Source organism: Cynocephalus volans, chromosome 5 (genome assembly GCF_027409185.1).
Source record: "Cynocephalus volans isolate mCynVol1 chromosome 5, mCynVol1.pri, whole genome shotgun sequence".
NCBI lineage: Eukaryota > Metazoa > Chordata > Mammalia > Dermoptera > Cynocephalidae > Cynocephalus > Cynocephalus volans.
The window spans coordinates 99439702-99454199 of record NC_084464.1 but is presented as its reverse complement, the minus strand read 5'-3'; the positions used below and the strand labels follow the sequence as shown (position 1 = coordinate 99454199).

The window sequence follows — 14498 nt, the reverse complement described above, 5'->3', positions numbered from 1 at the left end:
AAGAGCTTATTTTCTCACAAGACAGTCTGGATTGTTGGACATACCTCCTCTTATTGAATTGAAATTGATCTCTGTCTCTAATTTCTATTTGGTATAGAAGATTATGGGTCTGAGTTCTGCTAATGTCAATGTGTAATAGCACTATTAGAATAAGTCACAAATAGATTTAGATAGATGTCATCAGAACATTCTAATTCTTTTGATAGATCTTTGGCCTGAATGAAATAAAGGCACTAAAGATTCTTTTGGAGGAATGCTTTCCTTGAAGAATCCTTAGCGTTCCATGTTTTCTCACCTACTATCTCTGCTTATCTACAGCTCTCCCCTTCTCTAACTTTATAGAGGATAATGCTATAGGCAACTGCAAGTGCTGAGAGAAATTCTCTAAAAATTTAGTGTAATTATAGGTTTATTTTGATTCTTTAAAGCCCTGAACACCATGGTCATATATGCTATGGATGAATAATTACTAAAATGGAATAGAAAACAACATTTCCAATTAGTACCTCTAGGCTAGAACTGTCACTTCATTGAAACAAACAAAATTTTCCTGTGATTTCAACGCCATTCATTTATTCATTCAACAAATATGTATTGAGATCCTACTCTGTGACAGGATGTTTCCTACAGACCATGTTTCCGACAGATCCCCACTTCATTAAATTTACCATCTTATATTTAATACATTGATGATAAATTTATTTAGGTTCTCTTAAATGATAGGACTGAAATCAAATGAGTATTATCATTCAAATGATATAACTCATTATTGAGTCAATAATGACTCAAATGTTATATCTATTTGTCCATGTGATAAAATAAAACTGTTTTAAATATTGGGGCTTCAGAAAAAAACATTTTAAGTTGGTAAGTGATTAAAAATTGTACAAAAATGGTACCATTTATAAACATGATTTATGTCTATAGATATCTTTTTCTGTTATTTGAGGAAATCATTTGTTTTATTATAATGAGTGTTATCAGAATCAGGAAGAGAATAATCGTCTTATATTTTCTTAAGTGTTACGATGATTATTTCCCAGGTACTGCAAATCACAACAAATTGGGTCTTTAGAAATATTTGAATAATTTAACTTAAGATCTTGAAAATAAGTGACTGCATTTGCAGGTCAGCTTAATAAAAATAAATGGGAAGTCTTCCTAAGTAGAACAGTTTGCTTCATATCTTTCTTATGCACTACATGAATAATTCTGCCTTCACAAATGTGGTAAAGGGGTTAAAAAAAAAAAAGATCCGATAGAGACAGTAATACTCTTTGTTCAACTTCGAAGTCAAAGAGGTTAGAATTCAATTGCAATATGTTCTTCCTTTGTTGCATTATGCAAACTTGGAACTAGAGATTATAATATTTAGTGAAAATCTTTTATATTTTAAGATAAGCATCTTCATTTCCCAAACAGATTAAACAGCTGATCATTGTAGAAATAACAATCGTCACAAATTTACATTATGAACAACTACAAAAACGTGAAAAACACTGTTTACAAATAATAGTGAAGAATAAATTACCTTTTCAGTGCATACAATTAAATATATACAGGATAATTTAAGACCAAATAGAATGATTGCTAATACTGAGCTCTTAAAAATCTCCATCAAAATATACATGTTACCCAAGAGAGGCTGACAAAAATAAATTGTGACACAACTGCAGAATGTTTTTTCTCTTCTTATGCTCAAAACTTGGATGATATCTCATCAAAATATTTTGCCAGTGTACAAATGATGGAAAACTTTAATTCCAAAACCATTTCTCTAAATTACCAACAGACTTATATTCTTGATGCCTTTTCACATGATCACAAGCCAAGCATGCATGTGATTCCCAAAATCGTGGAAGATTTACGGTGAAATCTTTCCTCCAGTTGAAGTAACTAAGGTATAACTTATTGTTTTTGTCGACTTCCTTCAGATACTTTGCTAGCTCACTGGGAGAGTTATAGTCTTCCACATGAATGAATGAATCTGCTGGAATATAATTCTCATAGTTTTCCCTAGATGGCCCCAGAACAACGGGTACAGAGCCAGCCAGAAAAGCATTGTAGAGCTTTTCTGTGATGTAATCTTTGTGGATTGAGTTTTCAAAGGAAAGATAAAATTTACAAGTAGATATGGTAGGAATCAAGTTTTTATCATTGACATATTCTCCAAAGGCTTGCCCATAGGTATGGATTTCAATGCTTTTGCTTAGCTCATTGTAATACTTGACCCTGGCATGCTCAGGGTTCCAGTTACTTACAACCCAGCACACCAACTTCTCTTTACTTGGAACTTCAAACACAAAGGGGTTTGTGCTCACCGTCAAGAAGCCATAAGGCACTTGGATATCTGAGTCACGGCGGTAAGTCAAAGTCAGATTGAACAAGTGCTCGATACCACTCTTTTGGGGAGTGTGAGTTGGTGATTCCAAATTCATCCAAATCCATTTCTGGAAGGGTGGTCTAGCCTGCTGAGGTAAATTAGTCAGATCCCAACTGATGTCTCGGTGATGGATCAGTACAGCATGCGATTTGTTGTACAGTGAACGGTCTGTCGTGAGATGGCATCCTTGGATATTGAACATTGCTTGGCAGGATGTAAGGTCAAAGGTCTGCCCAAATGGCCACACCCACACCAGAATGGTAGTTTCATTAAAGTACTCAGTCTTGGTGGAGAAGAAATTTTTCATTTTCAGCACTGAGCTGGCTGACTCCATGGGACTGAAGATCCAGCTGTTGGTGGGCTTGATGTAAATGAGAAGACAAGCCATGAAGCAGCCCAGGATAATGCAGACAATTAAAAATGGGCGGAGGATTCCTTTGGATGCTGAGGTCATAATTTTTTCTGTGAAACAGAGAAAGATAGAGGAGTAGATGGGGTAGGGATAAAGAGATAATCATAAACATTTGAGATAAACAGGTGGTACATCCTAAAATATACTTAATCACAAAGTCAATTGCGTTTTCCTTTTCAGTGTTATCAAAAACCACTGAGAAAAACATAGTTTCCATTTAAGCCAAGAAACTGCTTTTAAAGGAAGTTTCCCATAAAATCTTCCTTAGAAATAATGAATCAGAATTTTTTCTAAATGTATCAGCTTACCCTCAAGTCAAGTTGCATTTTTTTCAGTGCCATCCCTATCTGTTCTATTTTCATTTGCTTGTAGAAAACTAGCACAACAGACTGTCATCACCAAAGCCATGACTAAAATTTTTAGTATTTCAAAATCACAACAGATTTGTGAACATTTCCTTGCTGATATAATCACTTATTTACTAGTCTATTGAGACTCTAATATAACTTTGTAGTTCAGATAGAATTCAATAGAAAACCAAACTTTTTAAAGAAAAAAGTTGTTTTTGTTTCTTAGTATAAGTTTATTTTCAGTTTACAAATGCATCAGGATAGTCATGTGGTACAAAATGAAAACTCTTGATTTGATATATATACATTTTTAAGTAAGTACACTGATGCAAATTTTGATAAATTTAAAATGCTCACTGTTTTTTTCCCTATTTTGTCTTATATTCTTCTTTACTTTTAATAATCTGTTAGTACGCCTAATATCTACCAGATTGATGTGATAGTCAATGCTCTATTGGTATTAGAACAACATTCTCATTTATGTGGTATTGGCATCTTAGAAAAGTTTTTTTTTTTTTTTTGGCAATAAAATGATATTAGTATTACAGAAATAAAAACAAATGGATTCTCAAAAGAAAACAGTTATATTTCAAGGAGAACAATTTTGATCCTGTGAATTATAACAGATAGTGGCTAAACAGAAATTCAAGTCTTTTTTTTTAATGTGTCTTCAAGGTTTTTTCTCTCTGACACTCATGCCTCTTTACAAATATGAACACAAAAATATAATCTGTAATATACTTGCAAAACTGTTTCTTCATCAAATTCTTACTAATTCTCTGAAACTCATATTGTTTCTCTCACCAAAATAATATGGCTTGTTAATTTCAGATTTATTAAAGTATTTTGAAATCTTGATCAAAACTAGTATAGCAATATTACATTTTTTTCTCCCAGAAAAGGGAGAAATTGTCCTTCGTTTAACTACCTAAATTTTTGTGAACATTTACACATTATATTTTTTGGCTATTTGTTTTTCTTAAAGCATATGACATTCTCTCAATAGTAAAGCTTGGTTTTATGAGTCCAAAATTTCTGAACGTTTCATTCCAGTGCACACCCAGAGCAGAATTATTGGAATCAAAGACTGCAGCTCGTCAGTGTTAGCTTCAGCCCTGTAGTCAATCACAAAAGGAAAGGAAAGCAAAATAGGTCCCTGGGACTACAAAGAAAATCAGGAAGAAATTATGAAGGAAATCTCAATTATTTAGAACTAAATGACACTGAAGTTACTATATGTCAAATTTTGTGGCATATTAAAACAGTAGTTTGGAGGAAATTTACAGATTTGCTCATTATTCAGGAAATTAACAAATTGGTCAACTCAAGAAGCTAGACAAAGATCAATGGCACAAAGCTAACGAAATAAGAAGGAAACAAATTAAGGTAAGAACAAAAATCCTTGAAATTCAGAGCAGAAATTTTAGATGATTAATAACATCACAAGCTTTGAAAGTACTAAGACAAACTGCTGGCAAGGATAATTAAAAAAGAGAGATAAATTCAAATTAAATATCAAAGAAAGGGTAAATAATTGTTGATCTAACATAGATAAAAATTAGAAATCATTGTTTTGAGTAACTTTATGCTAATAAATGTGAAAGACTTGATGAAATAAATGGTTGCATTTTTGCACAAATAGAGAAATAACAATACTGGCACAAGAGGAAATAATTTTTAGTGAAACATATAGTTAAAGAAATGAAATCCATAAATGACAACAACTAAAAACAAACTCTAGGCTTAGATGTTTTTGCATGAGTGTTATTAAATATTCAATAAATATGGCGGGCCAGTTAGCTCACTTGGTTAGAGAATGATGCTGATAACCCCAAGTTCTAGGGTTCAATCCCTGTACTGGCCATCCACCAAAAACAAACAATGCAAAACAATTCAATAAATGGAGAATACTACCTCACTTCTTTGTTTTTTTAAAAAAACAAATCATTCTAGAAAACAGAAAAATAAGGCAAGCTTAACTATTTATGAGGCTAATTATAATCTTGTTACCAAAACAAGATATGGAAAGTTAAAAAAAGCCAATTTCACTTGTGAACACAGATGCAAAAATACAAAAATTTGGCAATAAAGTATTAAAAATATATCAGGATGTGATTCAAAAATAAATTTATGAAAGTTTAGTTGCATTTAATCCCACTTTATAAATTTAACTAGTTGGACAATCTCTCTATTCTTTCTAGACTCTGGTATTTACAGACTGAGAAAACTTACTAATAAGGTCTTTTTCTTTGGAACAACATTAATCTTTAGCCTGCCTGATTTGACTGAGTATTATAGTATTTTCTTTCAATGACACCAATATTTAATGGTCGTTAGAAATGCTCTAATTGAAAGTTTCCTTAAATCCTTTTTGAGTTGAAATGCAATAGCAAAAACTATCTAAATAAATGTCAACTCAATATAATCAGGTTACGACTGTAATAGCCACCACTTAATAAATGTTCACTCTCAGCTGGGCTTTATGCCGAGCACTTCATACTCATCATTTCCTCTAATCCTCATACAACCCCTGTGCAGGAGATCTGTTCTCACTCTTTCACAGAAACTGAACGCCGGAGATGTAAGTAACGAGCTTAACCACTGGGTTATACTCTCATTGGCCTTCTCCAACCTTATTGGAACAAATATTACAAACATCAATAGTCTATTTGCGTTTGGTACCTCAGGTTTTGTTGTCTTGATTTCCCTGGTCTCTCCCCTTAACTCCATAATTAAGGATTGTTTACTCATGAGTTAAAATTAGATCAATTTCTCTTAACAAGGATAATACCTGACACATATGGCTACTATCAGTGCCAAACACTGATCTGAGCACTTATATTAACTCATGCATGCGAGTGTGTATGCTAGTGTGTGTGAATGCACATATATTAACTCATTCTATTCCCATTTTATTGATGAAGTAACTGAAGCCCAAAATGATGAAGAAAATGGGGTCAAGACACATGGCTAGTAAGTGGCAGAGAACACTTTAAAACCCAGGTCATCTGGCTTCAGAGCCTGGGCACTTGACATATTTTAGGATCACTGATCCCCCAGGCTCCAGCCAGAGAACGCAAGCTGCTTGGTGATACCAGAATGTAAACTCTGTGAAGGACTTTGTTTTCTTCCCCGGTGTATGCTTATCACCAACATATAGTAGGTGTTTATAATGCTGGGCCGAACCCGTGGCTCACTCGGGAGAGTGCGGCGCTGGGAGCGCAGGGGCCGAGGCTGCAGGTTCAGATCCTATATAGGGATGGCCAGTGCGCTCACTGGCTGAGCGCTGTGCGGACGACACCAAGCCAAGGGTTGTGATCCCCTTACTGGTCAGAAAAAATAAATAAATTAATAAATTAATTAATTAAATTAAAAAAATAAAATAAAATAAAATGCTGAATATGTTATATAAATGAATGGGTAAATTGCTGACTCTTGACTACCTACAAGACACTATGCTTGGTGGATAATCACATTATAAAAATGAACCAGGTATGAATGAATGAATATGTGCTTAGTTTCTTTCTGTGTGCATTTAACATATATCCCTTTATGGAATAACTGCCATTGAAATTGACAAACAGGTATTCCTACCATTAGATGAGCAAAATCTCTCAGTTTTGCCTCTCTTCATTGTGTTGGAAAGTTGGCATATATCCAGTACATTTTAGTCCTGTGACTCTTTTTTTAGCCAAATAAGAAAAAATTTGTCACTAGACAGAAACGATGTTCCTTCTACTGTGTTTTTCAGTTTTCCTGCTTCATGGACATTTTTTATTACTTGAGGTTCTTCTTGTTAACTCTCTGCACACCCTCTCTCCTCAATTTTTCACTGCTGTCAAGGTCAATTACTAAACAACAGGGGCAGTTATTCAGTAACCCCTGTTTTGTACAGAAACTGTCAGAAAAGTTTGCCTCCTGGAGCCAAATTGACATTCCTTTGACAAGAACCTTTTCACCTATTCCTCATAACTAAAATTCAGTTGGATATCCAACATGTCTTGAACTGTTAATCGATATAACCTATTTTTAAAACAGCTGCAGCAGTGTGACTATAGTTCTCACCAGAGATGGCAAAAAATTTATAGCATAAAGCAAATTGTAACCATTTAGGATAATTAAACCTTTTCAAATATTTTTAAATAGCTTCAAGAGAATTTTAATATTATAAGAAAATATAATATTAAAACTTTACTATTAAAAATAACAGAACTTTTAGTAAAAGTACTGCTTGATAAGACTTGGTATGTGTATGACTCCTTTTTCCATTAAGAGATTCCCTTTATGGTTCTTTAAGAATGCTTTACAGAATGTTAAAGAATGGAAGAGAGCTTGAAATAGGAAAGTTAGAGTTGTGATTGTCAAACTATAGATACATGTAAAAGTATTAAGGAGAAAAATGTGAAACTAAGGAGAAGAGGAGGCTTCTTCAAAGAATGGTAATCTTACTCTAAATTTTGTTTTTTATTTGTGTGTGTATGTGTTGAGGAGGGTGCTGCATCCTTATTTTAAGTGTAAATAACAGGAGCATACTACAGAATAGAATTAAATACTTGCCTAAATTTTTAAGATAGAACAGGATAGTTGGGCTTGTAACTTGCCACTTGGGGCATTATTCCTAGATTGTAGCCACTACCTACCTCTTCAACCCACCTTCCTGATCTCACACTAGTTGGGAGGTAGGGTTGGAAGACATTTTCCCTTATGCCATTGGGAGTTCTTGGACAATCACCGTAATTACACTTACTCTATGTTTTTTGTGTGGATGTGTAGTCAAACCATTCCTGATAAGACTTTTTATCCCTGGTAGAATGTGTGAAAGACATAGGCCATTGGAACAGAACTTGAGATCAACTTGGGGGTCTTCAGATCAAATTGTACCAACTCCAAAGACCAGAAATAAATTATTAATCAATTGATAGGTAGACTAAAGTTAGAAATAGATTTTTTTCTTAAATAAAAGAGATGTCTACATATAGCCACACTGTGACCTCTTACTTGATAAAATAAATAAAATTTGTCAAGTACTTCAGATAGTGCCCGGACCATAGCAAAGATTATGTGTTTGTTATTACACAATCATTCCCCGTTAAAAAAATCAAGAATCAGAGCTCTTTTCTTAGCTGAAACTCTTTTGATTTCTATACAAATTATTAGCATTTCTAACTATACACACACACAAAAAAATCTATAAGTACAAACTATACCTCATTATTAATAAAGTCTGGATAAAATATATAAGAATCATTTCCTAGTGAATATAAGCAGGATCTTTTAATAGTTCACGGAAGCATCCCTTTTAAAATAAATTACTGTATAAGCATATTGTACTTAAAATATTTTGTGGCAAATATTTGTTGATGTGAACTGCCTGGCAATCACTCTTCCTCTTCTGATAAGAGCAGTTCAATTTCCTACTGGAATACTACCTTCCTCTCCTGTGTCAATCTTTGGGACTACAAAAAGAGATATCTCCCCTTTTTCTAACCTGCACTGATCAGGGGAGCCAGGTCATTCATACTCGCTTTGGGACTTTGAAACTGGAGTGGAAGAGCCAAGAGTAAGAATGTTGGAGCTGGTTAATCATAGTAGAGTTCCCTGAGAAGATATGTATGTAAATTCTGCTATGGGTTCATGGGTCTGCTTCAAGTTCCACCTTTCTGGTCTTGGTTCTTTAGGTATTCCTTGAGTTCCAAGAGCTACTCCACAACCTCCCAGCAATTTCATTTTCATTTATGTTAGGTATAATTGGTTTTATTGCTTGAAACAAACAAACCCCAACAAAAACAAACCTCAACCAAAACAAGCAGAAAAGCCAACTGATATGCTCCCCTCCTCCTTTTCTTCATTTTTTTTCCCTCTCTAGGATCCAAAGTATGTAACTTGAATCTTTCAAAATATATCCATAATACTTGTATTTTCTTTTAAACCCCACTGTATATAAATTCAAATCTGTAAACAAACCTCTTCATTTCTATAAGTCATTGACTCCACACAGAGTTTAAGTATTTGGTGGCGTTGTCTAACTCTGAACTATTAGTACGCTCGTTAGTCGGGCTTCAAGAATAATTTGCTTCTCTTATAATAATTATGGTATTTGTGTCATGGTATTACTATGGGATTCTGCAAAAGTCTTCTGAATATTACACTGAATGTTCATAATTTATATTGCCTGGGTTATTTATTTATTTATTTATTTATTGCTTTTGGTTGTTTATTCTTGTTATTATTTTAGTTTGCTCTTACTTCTCCCAACAATTATTTTGCTAAGAACACTTACAAGATTAAAAACAAAAGCTTTATACTTTCACTATTACATACCAAATTATAGTCTGCCTTGAAGTACTGTAAAACTTTATACATTTGTCACCTCACTTTCAAAGTTTCCTTTGAAACTTCAACTTCCATTGAACCTCTCTCAAGGGCCTTCTTGCTCTAAGTTCCCACAGTTCTCTCCATTAGATTCTGAGCCAAATGGCTCCTGCCTTTGGGAGAAATGCCATTTACTTCTTGGCAAGAAGGCACTGGGTGATCTCTGTAATGCTATCAAATTTGTTTGTGAACCTTTCTTGACGATCTCTGGATGTAATCTCTGGTATTTCCAGAGGTAAGCCTCTGTTGTATTTCCTTAAACCTTGGGGAGGTTGCCACCAAATTATGCCAGTTTTGGTTACCAATGCTTTTCCTGAATATTCCTCAGAACACTCTCTAGCACATACTAACGGTTCCCTGATTGATTTCCGCAGTGGTTTCATCTTTAAACAGACTAATGAATGCCTTTTGTTTTGTTTTCATTTTTGCCTGACATTTGTTTCCATTGGCAAGAGTGCTGCCAACGGCCAGTGTTCCTGCACTGCAAACTCCTTTATTTTGGGCACTTTCTGTATTCACTCTCTTTGAAGTTTTCTTTTCAACTCAGGATTAACCTCTTTTAGTTTGATCTTTTATATACTCTCTCCTCTCCACTCAATCACTAGTTCTTAATCTCTGTCTTTATTCACTTTAGAAGCTCTATTTACTAGCTTCAGCTATGGCTAGAGCAATCAGATCTGACACTGAGCCCAAGTGTAATCTGTCTCAAGCTCCACCAGCCCATAGGGAATGCCCCAGACATGCCCAGAGGGTGCCTTTCTGGCATTTTCCCAGAACATGTTTTCTGGCACCCACTGAGGCCAGCAGTCTTTCATAACTTGGCTGTCAGCATCAGCACTTTCTATGATTATTGTCAGATTTTAGCCCAAAGCAGCCAGCTAAGGAAAGCCAGAGGAACCTTAAAACAAGCAAACCCCCCAAAACTCAGCAACATCAGCCTCAAACTCTCATTTTGGGCTGATACCTTACCATGCCTACTGATTTTAAAGATAAGACTTCATTCCTTCCAGATGGCAAAGTAGAGCAATTAACCCAGTGGATTCTCTTGGACATCTTCCTGTCCTTCATATCCATACCCAACCCAGAACCAAATCCTGCCAATTTTACCTTTGAAATAATCCTTACATTAGTTGACTTCTCTATTTTCCTAGTTCAAATGTCTATCATCTCTTGTATGGAACAATGACATTGCTTTCTAGGTGGTCCACCTGGCACTCACTTTTCACCCTTTCAGTTTGTTCACAGTGGTCCTCAAGTATGTGGTCCTCAAGTATGGCCTTACACATCATCCTCAGCAGCAGCAGCGTCGGCATCAGGCATCCCCAGGGATCCTGTTAGAAATGCAAATTCTTCCACCCTAACTCAGGCACATGGAATAAGAAACTCTGGGGTGAGGCCCAGCAAAGTGTTTTCAGAGCCCTCCAAGTGGTTCTGATATACACTAACATTGGAGGATCCCTTTAGTAGGGTGATATTTCAAACCATAGATCACACGCTTCCCTTCTTTTTAAGGCCTATCCATGAATTCTTATTGCTTTTAAGACAAAATAAAAAGATCTCAGTGTAGCTTAAAAAGCCCTGGATGATGGAGATGCCGCCTCTGTCTCCAGCCTCAGTGCATGCCAATTTTGCACTCCCCGTGTTGTCACGCGGTCCCTCTTGCCTCTCCCTGAAACATTTCTCTCCCCTCTCTGCTGGCTTACTCCATTTCACTTGATCAGCTCTCAGCTCTACTGTCAGTTGCTTATGGAAAGATTACTGACAACCTCCCAACCTCCCCGCAACACACTAAATCAAAGCCCCAGGTACACTGTCAGAGTATCACGTGTCATTTTTGTATAGCATCTGCCACAGTAACAAATTTACCTATGTTTGTGTGAGTACCTGATTAATGTTGTCTCTGTTCAACTGTAACTAGGCTCAGAAGGCAGAGACTCTTTTCACTCAGATTTCAATCCCATAAGTGGTATATTCTTGCTCCCAACATACATTTTATGAGTGACCAAAGACCTAACAATTATTGAGAATTTACAATGTTCAAGGCACCAGGCTAAAACTTCCATATAAATTTTGTCACTTAATCTTCAGGGAAAAAAAAGATATTTTTGTTCATTTTACAAATAAGTATATATCACTTCCTATGTGTCAAACATGGTTCTGAGTACTTTATAAATATTAATTCCTTTAAATCTCACAACAACCAGATAAAATATACATCAGTATATCTATTTTTACAGATGGGGAAACTGATGTGCATCTATTTGCTTAAGGTCACACAGTTAGTGATCAGGCACAATTTGGACACTGGTGCCTAGACTCCAAAATGTGTTGCTTTAAAAGCATATGTTGAGAATTGAGATTCTAGTTTACAATTGCAAAGACTTCTATGAATTATATGAATACAAATTTATTTTGTGACATGTATTACTCTGGAGCCATTGTTCATGGAAACTAAATTCACCAACACCTCTCTGCTTTCATTCTGGAATCAAATGGCCAGCAACTGTGGGTCCAGAATACTAGAAGTTTTGGGTAATTCTCCTCCTGCCCACAAGAGTATGTAGAAAGGTGAATCAGAGCAGGGAAGAAGACTAGCCTTGTTTCATTACTGGGGTGTTTATAAAGCAATTCAAGGAACACCAAGAATTAATGATGCATACGTAATTGCTGATTCGAGTCCTGTATAGCTGTAGCCCTTGCTAGCCTCATTCTCTTTCAGATGAATTTCTTATGTGCTGATTTGTTGAATCAGCTTTGAAAATTAACTAACCTCAAAGAGCCGGGTTGCCTAATTACAGTAAGGGTAGAGAATAGGAAGAATTTAAGTAAAAATTTCAGTTATGTCCCAGAGTTTTCCACATGATACCATCAGTTAATATTTTTAAAGGATTTACAAGTGTTGATATTAATCATTACTTAAAACAGAATAAAGAATTTTCTCTCTATAAATTTTTATATTCCGAATTCCCTGGATCTCAGCAGGCTACTACATAAGGTCACATACTTTTAATGATCATATTATAATAGTTTGATCCTTTATTGGTCTTATCAGCAGAAATTTGGCTTCTTCAAAGTAACTTCCCCAGTTGTTTTTTTGAAAAACCATGGGATGTTTATATGGACCCCAAGCCTGTCTGGCAGGCACAGTCGCCACTGCACCCTGTGTGTCCCCCATCACTTGGCTACTACTAGTCTGAGAACTCACTGGATGGAACCTCACTTCTGCTCCTACCTGTCAAATGAGTGGGCCTAGAATCCCAAATTCAGCTGTCCTCTGACCTCTAACTCTCTAGTTGCCAGAGGTTCTGGGTTCATGTTGCAATTGGAAAACTGGCTATCTGAATCAAACTTTGTCACTTACTCCAGCAGCTTTAAATTTGCTGAGATAATTAGAACATTTCCTTCAATTTCTGGTCCTCTATTAACAATAAAGACTTTAGTTCAGTTTACAGGGCACGGTAGTGAGTCCATGGGAAACCAACTGTTTAATCCCCTTTGCTTCTTCCTAACACCCTTTTTGCTAGCATAAAATTCTTGTTCTTTGTGGGGAGCTGCCCACGTTACGCCGTAATCGCCATTACAAGATGGCGCCGGCCGACACTGACAATCGGCAAAAACAAGTCTAGAGCGCATGTGCTGGGAAATTCCCCGACCTCCAGTCTCTGCCTCTCCCGTGGCGTCATCTGGGCTGATGCACGACCGCCAGTCAGAGAGGGACACGTCCTAGGCGAGGGACAGTTTTCTATAAAGGGGAACGGGTTTCTGTACTTGGGGTCTCCACCCCGATAAGCTTGTGCTCTGCCTCTCAAGACGCATTAAAGCTTTACTGCAGAAGGATCCTGTGTGTGCCGCGTCGTTCTTGCTGGCGAGACGGTTGCGCGGGACAGTTCTTCCAGTTTGTGAAGGTTAAATTTATGTGCCAACTTGATTGGGCAGTGGAATGCCCAGACAGATGGTTAAACATTATTTCTGGGTGTGTCTGTGAGAGTGTTTCTGGAAGACATAAACACTTACATTAGTGGATTGAATAAAGCAGATCAACCTCCCTCATGTTGGTGGATGTCATACAATCCACTGAGGGTCTGAAAGAGCAAAATGGTGGAGGAAGGCTGAATTTGCTCTCTGTCTGACTGATTAAATTGGAATGTGGATGGATCTTCTGCCCTCAGTGCTCCTGGTTCTCAGGCCTTTAGATCTGGACTGGAATCCACTCCATTGGCTCTCCAGCTCTCAGGTCTTCAAACTACACCACCAGCTTTCCTGGGTTTCTACTTTACAGATGGGGGATTGTGAGACTTCTCAGCCTCCATAATCATGTGAGCCAATACCTTATAATAAATCTATTTCTGTGTATATTCCTTATCATAAATATCTTTTTCTCTCTATATAAATCTCTTTTATATATATTCTCTCTATATAAAATAACTCTTTTTCCTATTGGCTCTGTTTCTCTGGAGATCCCTGATTAATACACAGTTACTAAATAATCAAGCATATCAAAGGATGTTAACAAATACTAAGAAGGCTGCTGGAGTAAAAGAGAAAACATCTACCAACAGAGGTAAACACTGTATTAGATGGGGCATTCCCATGACAACATTTTCTGGATCAGACTAAATTTTGCAGGTTGATCATCTTTTGAAATCAACTGAAACTAATTAGTGCCAGTTTTACTGGGATTAAGTAAAAACACATCAGTGTAGTTAATTAATGAGGAGCTCCTGAAACTTCAATTGAAATTTACAGTAAGAGAACAAACTAGGAAGAAGAAAAATAGAAATAAGCAACAAAGAAGTCACTAACCTAAGAAATAATATGATAAAAGCATAGCTAAAGAGATTTCAGGAAAAAAGCAAGTCTAATCAATTTGCAGCTAGTAATCTGAAAATGAACTAATTATTATACTTAAAAGAAGATGACATTATTAGAAAAAAGGTGGAAAGGGGGAGTTTAGAAGTAAAAAACCCGAGGGCGAGAAACA

General features: G+C 36.0%; 1 protein-coding gene across 1 annotated transcript; it reads right to left on the bottom strand.

Annotated features, from left to right (window-relative positions):
* Positions 1 to 1757: 1757 nt before the first annotated feature.
* On the bottom strand, positions 1758 to 2837 carry FUT9 (fucosyltransferase 9). The gene has a single exon (XM_063096060.1). The coding sequence runs from the start codon at positions 2835 to 2837 to the stop codon at positions 1758 to 1760; it is 1080 nt and encodes a 359-aa protein (XP_062952130.1).
* Between the last annotated feature and the right edge of the window lie 11661 nt (positions 2838 to 14498).